The 15,777-nt window shown below is 41.2% G+C and overlaps 1 protein-coding gene across 1 annotated transcript in view; it reads right to left on the reverse strand.

The window, feature by feature from the left end:
* LOC133298188 (magnesium transporter MRS2-I-like) overlaps nt 1-15,777 on the reverse strand; it is a 41,939-nt gene that overhangs the window by 12,210 nt on the left and 13,952 nt on the right. The window contains exons 5-7 of the mRNA XM_061497447.1: nt 10,366-10,440; nt 9,290-9,517; nt 9,148-9,192 (exon numbers count right to left, since the gene is read on the reverse strand). Of these exons, the coding sequence (XP_061353431.1) occupies nt 9,148-9,192; nt 9,290-9,517; nt 10,366-10,440 (348 nt within the window). The remainder of the gene's footprint in view (nt 1-9,147; nt 9,193-9,289; nt 9,518-10,365; nt 10,441-15,777) is intronic.

Raw genomic sequence — 15,777 nt, forward strand, 5'->3', positions numbered from 1 at the left:
CCCACGATTGGGGAATGCTTATTTCAGGATCAGGTAGTATGAGTACTGATGCCTCAGGCGGCAGGAGACCGGAGCTTAGCTGATTATGTTTTACTGCTTATTGTTAGCATGACTGGATATTGATGCTGATTATGTTTTATGCCTTTTATCATTATGTTGTTGTTGAGACTGATGTTGGGCATGTTGCCTTATTTGAGTGAGCATGGGGATTGTCCATGACACTTTCGGTTAGTACTTTTTAGTTTGGAGTTGTATAAACTGTTAGATGGCCCGGTCTACATTGTTGTAGTTCCGTGACTAGAGACACACTTATATTATCTATGTTATGAGGTATTTCAGTTAGCTGTTTTATTGCAATTACATACAGACGATGTTTTATTAATTGATTATTAAGCAAGTTGGAAATGTTAATGGCATCATAATTGAAAAGAAAAAGTAATTCCGCATTTTAATTAAGCGCAGCTTAATACGATATTATGATAACATTACCGGATATATACGGGGTGTTACATTTATGGTATCAGAGCAATGGTTCAAGGGAAAAGCCTGTATGTATTGAAATTGCTAGGTTGTTTGGTTGTGTCGGTCTTTGTGTTTACTCTGTCGAATTTTATTATGATGTTGTATATGTGATCACATTGCGTGGGCCTGATCAACTCATAATTTGTGTAGCTTGTGCAGAGTCATGGTAATATCCGGGAGAACACGAGAGACTTCTGAGGATCAACCCGATCCTATCCTGACTGCATTGGCTGAGATGCAGGCGGCTAGGTTAGCCGATCAGGAGGCCACTAGATTGGCCAACGCGGTAATGATGGAAGCTGTTCGCGAGGCGAACCGGATAGCCGCAGCTGAGGTTCGTGAAACGAACCGGAGGACCACTGAGGAAGTCCTCGAGGCGAACAAGATGGCGAACATGACGATGATGAAAGTCATGTTGGAGGAGATGAGAGCTGGTCCTGCTATTGGCCAGGCTCCACCACCACCGCCACCACCGCCACCGCCTCCACCTAGTGTTCAGGAGGAGAGCCATAGTCACACCGGCAGTGCTACTCATGCTGCTAAGACGGGGGAGCCCCTTGTGGGGATTGCTGAGGATCGTGATGTGATCGATCGCCGGCTGAATGCTTTCAGGAAGCATAAGCCACCTGTGTTTGAGGGGTATTTGGATCCTATTGCTGTTGCGAGATGGCTAGAGTCGCTGGACAAGATTTTTCGGGTCATGCAGTGTACAGACCCACAGAAGCTGATGTTCTCGACCTACATGCTGGAGGGCGATGCCCATGAGTGGTGGACGCACACCTCTCGAGCTTTTGAGAGGCAGGGTCGTGTCATGACGTGGCCATTCTTTGAGGAGTGCTTTCTGGGTCGATACTTTCCCTATGATGCGCAGGAGAAGAAGCAGGGAGAGTTTGATCGTTTGGTACAGGGCTCGATGTCTGTTGATGAGTACCTGGCTAAGTTTAATGACCTAGTGAAGTTTGCACACTTCCGGATGGTTCCTCCTACTCCGTTGTTTCTGGCAGCTAAGTTCCGCAGGGGACTTAGTGAGGTGATTGCTGAGCATCTTGCTGGTGCTGCTTCGAGGGACTTTGGTACACTGGTTCAGCAGTGTAAGGACATCGAGGATGTTTGTGTGGCAAGCAAGGCCAAGAGAGCCAAGGTTGAGGAGAGCAAGGGAACAGGTGGTTCCACTCCTGCTCCTACTTCTTGGAAGGACATGAGGTTTGCTGATAAGAGCAAGGGAAAACAGTTAGCGACTAGGCAGGCGCCTGGTCAGTTCAAGAGAGCTGTTTCACATCAGGGGAGTTCTGCTAGGCCTCCTACCACTCCGAGATGTTCGGGATGTGGGAAGGAGCATGTGGGACGCTGTGCTACGGGGCAGTTGCTGTGCTTCAAGTGTGGCAAGGAGGGCCACTTCTCTAGAGATTGTCCGTCGTCGACGGCGAGAGCTGCAGCTGTTCAGGCAGTTCCTTTGCAGATGGTTCCGATGGCATCTTCTTCGGCACCTGCAGTGCCACATTCTGTTGGGAGAGTGTATACACTGGATAAGAAGCAGCCGGACCGCGCTCCGAACCTTGTCAGAGGTACTGTGTCTATTGGTGATTCTTTTGTTGATGCTATCTTTGATTCCGGGGCTACTCATTCGTTTGTTGCTACCCCGATTGCTTTGTGGCTTGAGTTGCCCAGTGTTGTGCTTTCTCCACCGTTGCGGGTGACTACCGCCACCGGAGAGATTTGTGATTCTACCACTGTACATCGCGATGTAGTGTTTCAGTGGGATGGCCGTGAGTTCTCGGTAGATCTAATAGGATTGCTGATGGCCAACCTTGAGATTATTCTGGGCATGGATTGGTTGTCTAGAAACTGTGCATTGATTGATTGCAGTGCAAAGCGCGTGGTGATGTCTTCGTGTGATTCCACAGCTAGTTCCTCGCCATACATTTCACTGCTGCAGGCAAGGAAAGTGCTGCGAGTAGAGGCATTGGGTTATGTCATGTTGGGTGGTTTGGTGAGTGGGACACATGAGGATATCACTGGCATTCCTGTGGTGGGGGAGTTCCTTGAGGTGTTTCCTGAGGAGATTCCTGAGTTTCCGCCACAGCGGGAGATAGAGTTCTCCATTGACTTGTTGCCCGGTGTGGGGCCGATTTCTTTAGCTCCTTATTGGATGTCGCCACCGGAGTTGGCTGAGCTTAAGAAGCATATTGAAGATCTTTCGGCGAAAGATTTCATTAGACCGAGTGTGTCTCCTTGGGGAGCACCGGTCATCTTCGTGAAGAAGAAGGACGGGACAATGCGATTGTGCACCGACTACAGGCAGTTGAACAAGGTGACAATCAAGAACAAGTATCCCCTTCCTCGGATTGATGATCTGTTGGATCAGCTCAGGGGTGCTTGTGTGTATTCCAAGATTGATCTCCGGTCCGGATACCATCAGATTCGGGTGAAGACAGAGGATGTCCCGAAGACCGCGTTTCGTTCGAGATACGGTCATTTTGAGTATTTGGTGATTCCGTTTGGACTCACAAATGCGCCGGCAGTGTTCATGGATTACATGAACAGTATTTTCCAGCCGTATTTGGATCAGTTTGTGATTGTCTTCATTGACGATATTCTGATCTACTCCAAGACTGAGGAAGAGCATGCGGAGCATCTGAGGATAGTTCTGTAAGTGCTGAAGGAGAAAAAGCTTTATGCTAAACCTTCTAAGTGTGAGTTTTGGCTCAAATAAGTCAAGTTTCTGGGGCATGTGATTTCAGCAGATGGAGTTGCAGTGGATCCCAACAAGATTGAGGCCGTGTTGGATTGGGAGAGACCCAAGACAGCTACGGAGGTAAGGAGCTTCTTAGGTTTGGCAGGTTATTATCGGAGGTTCATCAAGGGTTTTTCCACGATGGTTCTCCCTTTGACTCGCCTTTCCCGAAAGGAGACTCCATTTGTGTGGACTCACGAGTGTGAGGCATGCTTTCAGGAGTTGAAGGAGAGATTGACTTCTTCACCTGTGTTGATCCTTCCATATCCTGAGGAGCAGTTTGAGCTTTACTATGATGCTTCTGGAAAGGGGCTGGGCTGTGTGCTGATGCAGTCTGGTAGAGCTGTTGCTTTTGCTTCGAGGCAGTTGAAGCCTCATGAGGAGAACTACCCGACTCATGATTTGGAGTTGGCTGCGATTGTGTTTGCTTTCAAGATTTGGAGGCATTATCTTTTTGGTTTGAGGTTTGTGGTGTTCAGTGACCACAAGAGTTTGAAGTATCTCTTCGACCAGAAGGAGTTGAACATGAGGCAGAGGAGATGGATGGAGTTCATAAAGGACTACGACTTTGAGCTAAGGTATCATCCTGGCAAGGCCAATGTGGTAGCTGATGCTTTGAGTCGGAAATCCAGTAGTTCATCCAGTTTTCTACTTTGTAACTTCGATGTGGTTGAGAAGTTTCGCCACTTGGCAGTGACCGCTCCGTGTGCGAGCGTACTTCTCGGGTTGGAAGCATCAGATGTTGTGAATGAGCTGCTAGAAAAGATCAAAGAGGCACAAGTTCAGAGAGAGTGTCTGGATTATGTGAAGAACCAAGACGGTGTGTCTTGGAATGATGATGGATTGCTGTTGTTCCAGCGGAGGATTGTGGTTCCTCGAGGTCTGTTGACAGAAGAGGTTATGGCAGAAGGCCATAAGGGTCAGTTTTCTATCCATCCTGGTGCTACTAAGATGTATCAAGACTTGAAAAAGAATTTCTGGTGGCCGAGCATGAAGAAAGATGTTGCTATCTTTGTGTCCAAGTGTTTGGTTTGTCAGAAAGTGAAGATTGAACACCAGAAGTCGTCTGGTAAGCTTCGACCTCTTGAGATTCCGGAGTGGAAGTGGGAGAGCATTTCCATGGACTTCGTTGTGGGTTTGCCGAAGAGTCAGGTTGGCTGTGACTCGATATGGGTCATTGTGGACAGACTGACGAAGTCTGCCCATTTTCTTCCAGTGAAGGTGAGCTTCACTACAGAGCAGTTGGCCAAACTGTATGTTCGCGAGATTGTGAGGCTTCACGGGGTGCCCGTGAGTATCATCAGTGATAGGGACCCGGAGTTCACATCTCGGTTCTGGGAGGCGCTGCAGGGAGCTTTTGGTACACAGTTGAGATTGAGTACCTCCTATCACCCTCAGACTGATGGACAGACTGAGCGGACTATCCAGACCTTGGAGGACACGTTGCGGGCTTGCACGTTGGAGCAGGGCTCGGCATGGGATAGGTACCTTCCATTGGTAGAGTTTTTGTATAACAATAGTTTCCATGCTAGCCTGGGCATGGCACCCTACGAGGCGCCCTACGGTAGGAGGTGTCGTACATCTACCTGCTGGTCGGAGGTTGGGGATCGTGAGTTGTTTGGCTTGGACTTTGTCCAAGATACCACCCTGCAGATCCAGATGATCAGGGAAAAGTTGAAGCAGGCGCAGAATCGTCAGAAGAGCTACTACGATGTCAAGCATCGACCACTTGAGTTCAGTGAGGGTGAGCACGTGTTTGTGAGACTCTCACCTGTCACCGGTGTTGGACGAGAACTCGGAGTGAGGAAGCTGAGCCCGCAGTTTATTGGGCCATACCAGATTCTTGGTAGAGAAGGACTTGTTGCCTACCGGCTTGCCTTGCCTCCGAACCTGGCCAACATCCACGACGTGTTTCACGTGTCTCAGCTTCGGAGGTACATAGCAGATCCTTCGCACGTTGTGCAACCGGATGATGTGGAAGTTCGGGAGAACTTAAAGACTCCCGTAGGACCACTAAAGATTCTCGATCGTGGCGAGAAGTAGTTGAGGAGCATTATCATTCCGATGGTCAAGGTGCAGTGGACCGGAAGGACTCTTGAGGAGTGTACTTGGGAGCGTGAGGACGAGCTTCTCCGGCAGTACCCCGAGTTTCGACCAGGTATATTTCTGATTTTGAGGTTAAAATCCTAAAAAGGTGGGGTGAATGTAAGAACCTGCACCGTTAATTAAGGAATTTAATTAATAAATTATGAGAAAAAAGGAAATGATATCATAATTGACTCTAATAATTATTATGAGGCTTTAATAATTATAGTAAGTGAGTAATAATGCTGAAAGTCGCTTTTCGGAAGAAAAGTGCAGATACCGGTTCTGCCAGTCGGTTTAAATGCGTGCCGAAAAAGTATCCCGAAAAATTATAATAAGTGCATGATAATTACTAGAATGATATGTAGGACTTGAAAAACGAGTTTCAAGTCCAAATAATGAGAACTGGTGCTAGAAACCGGTACTGGCTTGGAAAAGTGCGTACCGGAAAAGTGCTCAGAAAATTATAAGAAAAATATGATAAATCTTAGAGAATTATGTAGTTTCAGAATTCAAAGTTTGGGATTAAAATGATAATCGTAGCAATTAAAGTTAATACTGTGTGTTTAAGTGGCTTGGGCTATAAATACCCATTTTTAAGAGGCACAAAGCCCTAGATACCAGACTTTGAACGTGAGTTGTTGGTGGAGGCTGACCAGTTTTTGTTCCTTTGGCCTTCTCCCTCATTCTTGAGCCAAGTTGTGACCTTTATTGGGTGGTGACTTGTGAGTGTGAAGAGTGGGCTTGGGGGAGTGCTCAGCCACTGTTGGTGAGGGGTTTTGGGGCTGACTTGGTTGGCTTGGTTGTGAGAAGCTTGGCTTTGGTTTTTGGAGGTCCAAATGGTGAACTTTGCTCTAAGGAACCAACCTTTATGGTGCTATTTTCGTGCACATCTTTGAGACAGACTTGAGGGGCTGTGTTGAGCTCCAAGAGCACCTCTATTCTCTGTTTTAAGCCTTTGGTATGTATACCAACCTTTGATCTTGAGTTTAATGCTTAAAAATGGAAGCTTGATGCATGTTGAGGCTTAAAGATGATAACTTGTTGTTGGGTAATGTTGAACACACCTAGAAATGCATGTTTAGGTGCTTTAAATCATTAAAAACCCAACCTTGGATGGATATCTTCACGAAATGTATTTTCTGCATTCTGTCGTGAAATATCTGGATATGTGCCCGATGAATATCCGGATATGTGATATCCGGATATGGGTTTTGAGTATCCGGATATTGAATATCCGAATACGTCCAGTGAGATATCCGGATATGGTCCCGAGGAATATCCGGATATTCTGGGATTTCGAAGAACAGTAGCTGTGCTGTGAGGACAGTAGGCTATTGGGGGTTTGTGGACCCTAGAATGATGAAGTTGAAATTCTTTTTTAATTAAACTAAATCGGAATCAAGTGATTAAGGGCTTATGGGTTGGTATGGAACCTCAAGACGTTAAACGTAAGGAAAGGCGTTGTCTTTAAGTTATATGCTTGTGTTGAATTTTTATTGATATAGTATTGGTCCATAACAGATTGTGAATCTGTTGTGTTTGGACTTTGAGCTGTGGGCTCTTGGCTTTTGGAGTTAGCTTGCAAGGTAAGCTTTCGTGTCCTCGGTTTGGCCATGTTGTGGTTCCACCATGTCCCATGGGGGTATGGTTTATGCATGCTGTGTACATGCTTTTGGATATTTGATATGTTGATTGAACTGTACATGTAATGGCTTTTAATATGCATGTGTTGTTTCATCTTGACGGGAAGCCTGAGTATGTAGCGCCATACAAGATGGTGTACCGGGGTGAATGCAAGTGGTACTTGCACGGTGTGTAGGTGATAGACGTATACCTGCACTGTCTCTGGCCAGTAGATTAGTATTGACACACATGGCATGATTATCTGCTGCATTGCATTGTTTTAGAAATGATAAATGATAAACTGCTTTTGAACTTATATTGCACATGTAAGTGAGCTTGGGGTGGAAGATCCTTGAGGACTCACTGACTTACTGAGATTTCTAGATTAGAGATCTTACCCCACGTTTGGGGAATGCTTATTTCAGGATCAGGTAGTATGAGTACTGATGCCTCAGGCGGCAGGAGGCCGGAGCTTAGCTGATTATGTTTTACTGCTTATTGTTAGCATGACTGGATATTGATGCTGATTATGTTTTATGCCTTTTATCATTATGTTGTTGTTGAGACTGATGTTGGGCATGTTGCCTTATTTGAGTGAGCATGGGGATTGTCCATGACACTTTCGGTTAGTACTTTTTAGTTTGGAGTTGTATAAACTGTTAGATGGCCCGGCCTACATTGTTGTAGTTCCGTGACTAGAGACACACTTATATTATCTATGTTATGAGGTATTTCAGTTAGCTGTTTTATTGCAATTACATACAGACGATGTTTTATTAATTGATTATTAAGCAAGTTGGTAATGTTAATGGCATCATAATTGAAAAGAAAAAGTAATTCCGCATTTTAATTAAGCGCAGCTTAATACGATATTATGATAACATTACCGGATATATACAGGGTGTTACATCGTCTATTTGGTGAGCATGGGGATTGTCCATGCCACGTTGACTTGACTTATGTTTTTAGCTTCGAGTTGTATTAATGTATTAGGATATTGTCCGGACTACGTGTGGTAGATCCGTGTTTTAGATACTCCCTTATTTATCTATTGAGGTATTTCAGTTAGCTTTCTTTTGCAATTTACATACAGGCGATATTTTTATGAAATTGATTAAGTAATCAACTTGGCTAAGTTTAATGACGTCATAATTGAAATAAAAAGATATTTTTCAATTTAATTAAGCGTGACTTAAGACAATGACATGTTAACAAGCTGGGTATATACGGGGTGTTACACCACATCTTTCGGCGTTGCAGTTGGGTGAAGAAGCTCTGGGACAACCTCTCTGACACCCAGTTCTCCCCCTTCTACACAATGGCCTTCGAGGACTGGCTTTCGAGTAACATCAATCAGAAGAGGATTCACACTAGCCAAGAGGATTGGGGTACTGTGTTTGGAGTAGCTTGCTGGATCATATGGAAGAACAGGAACGAGCTAATCTTCAATGGCAAAGCAACGGACCCTGGGAGTGTTGCTAGGAGCATTCGAAGCCAAGTTATAGCTATCACCACTGCAGAAAAGATCCTTATGGTAGTCGACATCCCTATCAATCGTAGATCTGATGATTTGATATCCTGGAACCCCCTCCCTCGGGTTGGACTAAAGTCAATTTTGATGGGTCCTTCTCAGCCAGTAGGGGAAACATCCGTTGCGGTGGTACCCTGCGAAACTCTACCGAAGACTGGATCTGTGGTTTCCAGAGAAGCGTGGGCTATGGTAACCCCCTTTTATCAGAACTTTTGGGTGCTTTTGAGGGGCTCAATTTAGCTTGGGATAAAGGCCACAGAAGAATCGTACTTGAAGGTGACTCCAAAGATGCTCTGAATCTTATCTCCTCGGAGATATCTGAGAGCCATCACTACTACATCCTGGTTTCTGGGATCAGAGAGCTGATCAAATGGAGCTGGACGGTGGAGCTCTCCCATACTTTGCTTGAAGGAAACATGGTAGCGGATTGGCTTGTCGTCAACCATTGCGCACAAGATTTCTGAATTAGTATCTTGGACTCCCCCTTCTGGGGTTAATATTCTTAGTTTCAAATGACTCTGAGGGTGTGGGATATCCTCGCTCGACTCTGAGTTAGAGTCCCCCTTTTGTGTTTTGTTTCTTCTGTTTTCCATATTATCCAAAAAAAAGCTTTATATCTCCTTAATGCATACACACAAATGACACTTACTGTGGATAATTTGTTCAATGTGCCATCAATTTGCATGAAATAAGCCTGCAAAATGAATATCAATCGCTTAATAATAGTTTTTTCTCATTAAGTTAAAATGGAAGATTGTTTCTTACTTTTTAAAAATAAATGATGTTATTACCTCTAGTAACATTTCAAGCTCCTCCACATCATTTTCATCTTCATAAAATGTTGCCACACTTGCTCTACTTGTCCTAGATAGTTTTGGTTCTATGGTGGGCGACACAACATACCAATTAGCAGCTCTTGATACACTTATTGGCAATGATGTGCCTGCCAACTTTCTTGATAAGTATAGATCAGCCATGTCATCTTCATCATCCATTAATTGTTCTAGTTGATCTTTCACCTGTAGCAGATAACAAGAACTTGAGACAAGGTAAATAGAATATAATTTGTATATTGATACGTGCAGTGCAGATACAGTATGTATAACAATGGAGCATTAGCACAATATGTATGGGCTAAAGACTAGGTATAATCACCTACGAAGTTATATGAATTTAAATTTGGCAGAATATTGCAACTTATATGAATTTTCAAGTTTTATATGTGTTCTCTTTTGCAAGTCCGGAGTAGTGGTAAAGTTGCTTCTGTGTGACTGAAAGGTCACAGATTTGTATCCGAGAAATAATCTATTTACTAAAATGACAGGGTAAGGCAGCATACAGATTGCCTTACCCCATCCTCACTAATAAGGGTTTAAAAGAGAGTGATTTTTTTTTTATTTCCCTTTTCCTTGCTTTAAAAAATAATAATTCTATTAGGGTGGAGGAAAATAAGATAATAAATTAGCCAATCTGAGTCAACCTCTGTTAGATCCATATAGTTAGGGAGCAGTTTTTTCAAAATTATTTTCTCTATTTTCATATCTCAAACTCAAGAGTTGTGATTAAGAAGAACAAGCTCCTTCCGACTTGAAGCAATGTTGTTGATAAGGAATAATTTCTAAAAGAGCTATAAAACACAATATTTTTTTCGCAATACTTATGATGATGTGTCAACCGGCCACAACATCACGATTTTCACTTAAATTTAACATAAAAAATTAAAATTAAAATAAAAGTCAGCATGTAAGATAATTAGCTCGTACTTATGATGATGGTGAAAATCTAAGATGTTTACAATTTCATAAACATGCATAGAGGATTTTCTGGAATACAAATATTATCAACAAGACACCAAAACTAGGCATACCTTCTGAACCCTAGTAGTCAGCCTCGTTATGGAACTCTTCAATTTACGAACTGTGTCCAAATTACGAGTGCAAATCTAAAGATTAAATAATTCAAAAAGATCAAAACAACACAACAAAATAAAATTACTCAAGAAATTGAAAAGAAAAAAGTAACAGAATCCTCAAAGAAGGTTCAAATCTGTACTAGATTGAGCATCCACATTACACACTAACCAACCAACCAAAAATCTTATAGAAAAAAAAATAGCTAGAATAGAAATGAACACCTCAAGGACAGATGAATATAATAAGCAATCAAAATGACAAGAGAATTGAACTAAGAGAAAGAAAATTTAATGCCAAAGCAGTAACCAATCGGCTAAATAGAAAAAAAGAACAAATACAAGAATTGCGAGAAAATATTATTTCTCTTTTCTGAATTTTATTAATAAAAAATAAACTCAATAACAATAGAGTTCTCCAAGCCTTAAATAGGCAAAACAAAATAAAACAGAATCAAAATGAATTATGTGCAATCAAAGGAGATAACACAAAATTAACGCACACTCAAACATAATCTAAAATTAAAAAAAAGGAAAATAACTAACAACTATTGAAAGCCCCAAACTATGAAACAAATTATGGAAAAGCCCAAAACTGTTGATGCCAATGGCAAAGCGACGAGCCTTGCCCAAAAGCCCATTTCAAGTTTCCTATCCAAATTGAGCTTAATCCAAGTCAGTCAGCTCGGGTGCATCATCCTTCCCTACCAAAAAAAGATTTCTTCTTGAATCTAACGAGTCTTCATTGTTACTTTCATGCAACAGGTCCTCCTCTTATTTATGATAAGGAGACAAGTCTACAACATAGAAAGTACCTGAAACATTGTACTTCCCAGGAAATGCAATCTTGTAGGCGTTGTCGTATTCTCGAGCACCCTCAAGGGGCCATTAGCTATAGGCTGAAGCTTGCGAAACCTACTAGCCAGAAAATGTTCCTTCCTAAGGTGGATCCATACTAAACAGCGGTCCTTGAAAACAAATTGCTTCTTATGCTTGTTAGCTTGCTGCTTATATTTCACATTCTTCTTTTGAATATGATCTTGAACCCGCAAATGCAACTCCTTAATATGATTGTCGTGATCCTCAGCATCTGCACTGAAATAGTTGTGTACTGGCAATGATGCTATGTCCACAGGGATTATTGGATTACGCCCACGAATAACTTCAAAGGGGCTTGCCTGTAGTGCGATTTTGTGATCTGGTGTAAGCAAATTCTGCTTGCGATAACACTAAGTCCCACTGCTTAGGATTCTCTCCAATTAAGGTCCGTAGCAAATTGCCCAAGCTTCTGTTCGCAACTCCAGTTTGACCATCAATTTGGGGATGGTGAGATGAACTGAACTGTAGCTTCGTCCCCTTCAGTCTCCAAAGAGTGCGCTAGAAATGGCTTACAAACTTCACATCATAATTGAAAGTGATGGTCGTAGGTACGTCATGGAGTTTCACAACTTCCTGCAAAAAACAAATGAGCAACCTACGAAGGATCAAAAGTCTTGTTACATAGGATAGAATGAGCCAACTTTGAGAACCTATCCACCACTACCATGATAGAATCCTTATTGCATTAGGTTCTTGGAAGGCCTAACACAAAGTCAAGGCTGATATCTTCTCATGGTACAGTCAGAATAGGTAGGGTAAGTATAAGCCAGCATTGATGCCCTTTGGTTTTAGCTATGTGACAAACTCTGCACCTATCCACAAGTCTAGCAATATCAAGCTTTATTTGAGGCCAATTGAAGTGTTCGTAGATCAAGGTTATTGTCTTGTCAACACCAAAGTGCCTTGCTAACCCTCCTAAATGTCCCTCGAGGATGATCGCCCCTATAGCGAACAATGAGTAATACAAAGTTTGTTGCCCTTAAAAAGGAACACATAAACTATAAAAAACCGCAGATAGGGCCCTGCCTTGCATTTCCCCCCAAATCTCCCTAAAATCAGTATCATCAATATACAGCTCCTTAAAGGTCTCAAAACTAGCAACCTTCACCTGCATAGTGGATAATAACGAATACTTTCTGCTAAGTGCATATGCGACTTTGTTTAGCGCTCCTGCTTTATGTTGAATAACAAAGTTGAAAGCTTGAAAAAATTCCACCCACTTAGCATGCCGGGTATTCAATTTGTGTTGGCCATTGGTATACTTCAAGGCTTCATGATAGTGTCTCCAATGCTCCAAACTCTGAATTATAGCATAAAATTCGTTATCATAAGTCAAATATTTCATCCTAGCCTTCATTCAACTTCTCATTGAAGAATGCTATCGGTCTATTCTTTTGACTGAGGACACACCTTATACCAACTCAAAAACATCAAAAAAATCAGGCAACACCAGAATGGTGGCTTTAGTTACCTTCAACTTTAGTAATTGGAATGCCTCTTTTGCCTCTTTAGTCCACTCATACCTGGTTTCTTTCAGACAGTCTATAACAGGTGCTATAATAGTGCTGAAATCCTTAACAAACCTCATATAGAAAAAGGTTAGACCATGAAAGCTTCTATTGTCATGTATGCTCTTAGTTGTCTCCTATCCAGTAATAGCTTCAACCTTTGTTGGATCCATCCTAATACCATCAGCAGAAATAATATATCCCAAAAACGTCCCAAAGTTGGTGAGGAAATGATATTTCTTCTGATTGGCATACAACTTCTGTTCTTTTAAGGCCTCAAACATTTTCCTCAGATGTAGTAAGTGATTCTCAAATAGGAGCTATGTATCAAGATATCATAGAAATAAACTACAACAAAAGAACCAACAAAAGAACAAAAAACCTGGTTCATCCACTGTATGAATGTGCTTGGTGCGTTAGATAAGCCAAATGGCATAACCCTCCACTCATATAACTCCTCCTTTGTCTTGAAGGAGGCCTTCCACTCATCGCCAATTCACATTTGATGATAACCGCTTCACAAGTCTATCTTTGAGAAAACTATTTCTCCATAAAGTTAATCAATTAAGTCATCAAAATGAGGTATGGGAAAATGATACTTGATGGTGATCCGATTGATAGCCCTACTATCAACCACATCAACCAGGATTTGTCTTTCTTAGGGACCAACAAGGCAAGTACTGCACAAGGACTTATGCTATAATAACCTGAACTTGTTTAATGAGTAATTAGGTTTTTTGCACGATTATGAGATTAATTAGATAATAAATCTAATTAATGGGTTGAGTCAATTTTAAAATAAATTTCAATTACAACGAATTTTCAGTAAAAATATAGTATTTTAAAAGTTATCGAAAATTTGTGAATGAGTTAGTGAGAGATTATCTCGTGAGTTTAGTTAATGTTAAAATCCATGATAGATGAGTAAATACATAGCTTATGAGTTGAACACACATTTGAGAAAAATGTTAAGTCAAGGGCTAGTATAAGTGGAAAAATGAAGTAAATGAGTAAATTATCATGTTTAGACTTTTGACCAACTCAAGTGGGGCCAAGACCACTTAAGATAATTAGTTCCACTCAAGCCCAAGACCCCAAAAATAGCCCCCTCTCTTCCTTTCTTCTCTATTTTTGAGCTCCACAATTGTTGAAGAGGAGATAAACTTACAAAAACCCTAGAGTGAGCTACACTTGATGAAATTGAGTGATTCCAAAGTCAAATTTGCTTAGAATCTCACCTTTTATAAAACCCTATCCATATTTTTGACTAGGAACCAGTGTGGAGAGAGATCATTCCCCTTAAAGATTTTGGGAGAGCTTGAGTCCATTAGAGTTTAATGGGAGCCTCCTTCTTTATTGTTGGGTGCATGTTGGTAAGTAAATCCATCTCCTTTAGGGATTTCATGAAGATTTGAGATTTTGAGGTATTGGATGAATAGTGTTCCAAAAATTTGTTATGCGGGTGTGTTTTGATGGATGTTATTATGTTTGTGATGTTGTAAAGTTTGTTCCTAGTGACACATTTGTTGAAGAAAATCCATTGGATAGCTTATTGTACCAAGACCATGTTTCTTGGAAATTTGCCTAAAAGGGTAAGTTTGAAAGTTGATGTTTATGAAACAATGTTGAGTAATTAAGGTAATTTACTAGCCATAGACTTAATATTTATGTGTTGTTTAAGTTGTTGATCACCGTTGCATAGGTTGCTCTGTGTTGAAATTGGTGGTTGTATACATTGAGAAAGAGAAAAGTTAGGAACGAAAGTCACGCAAGGTAAACTTCTAGATCTTGGGGTTAATCTTCTTGTGTGTTCCACCAAACTCAATTGGAGTGCTGGTTCCATGATAAATATGTATTATTGTAGTTGAGCATGATATGTTGCATTATATGATGATGTTGAACTATGATGGATATGATGATGATGTGATGGGATTGACTATATGTTTGAGATGATCTCTGGCCAGTAGATAAATGTATATATATGGTTACCTTCCTTGGAACCAGACGAGGATTTTCTTGGGATCAGACATCTAAGAGACAAAGGTATCTCTTGAAGGTAACTGCATTTATGGGCCTTCCTTGGAACAAAAGGTTTCCTTGGGGATTTGATGCCTATAAGACAAAGAAATCTCACGAAGGTGCCATACTATAAGGACTTTCCTTGGATTTAGCCTGACGGGGACGTATTTTAGATCAAATATCAAAGGGAACAAAGGTGTTCTCTTGAAAGTCACTTACTATCTCATGGAGATTATGTATTTTATATTATGTTTATTTGTTGTCATACATGTGAAGTGAACTATAAGGTGGAGTTATCCTCCAAAGAACCTTATTTTACTAAGATTTATATTTTGCCCCACGTTGTGGATATCATTTCAGGTACCAGCTGTAAGAACCTGCACCGTTAAATTAGGAATTTAAATAATTTAGTTATGAATTTAAGAAATAATTTCATAATTTACCTTGGAAAATATAGAAAGATTAGAATAATTATTGAGAAGGACAGATAATGCTTAAATCGCTGTTCTGATGAAAAGTGCAGATACTGGTCCCGCTTCACGGTTTAAATGTGTACAAACAAAGTATCCCGAAAAATTGTAATTAAAATACAAATATTCCTATAAAAATATCTAGGTCTAAGATATCAAATTTGGAGTAATAATAATGAGCGGTGATATCCAAACTAATACCGGCTATGTATAAAACGCGTACTGGTAAAGTGTTGCGGAAAATTATAAGAAAAATATGTTATTTCCTAGAAAGATGACTAGGTTCAGAATATTAAGTTTGGTAGAAAAATAATTAGTGGAGCTATTAGAACTAATATCGGGTGCTTAATAGTGTGCCACTATAAATAGGTGGGCACACTAACCTAGGTCAGAAATTCACACTAATCCTACGTAGCTTGGCTGCTACCACCTTCTTTTCCATAGGAAAGTTTGAGCTTTTCTTCACTTGCATACCCAAGACTCCACATTTCTTC

The sequence above is a fragment of the Gastrolobium bilobum genome, unplaced genomic scaffold, assembly GCF_033153095.1.
Source record: "Gastrolobium bilobum isolate Gb01-03AN ecotype WA unplaced genomic scaffold, APGP_CSIRO_Gbil_v1 utg3993, whole genome shotgun sequence".
In the NCBI taxonomy this organism is placed as follows: Eukaryota; Viridiplantae; Streptophyta; class Magnoliopsida; order Fabales; family Fabaceae; genus Gastrolobium; species Gastrolobium bilobum.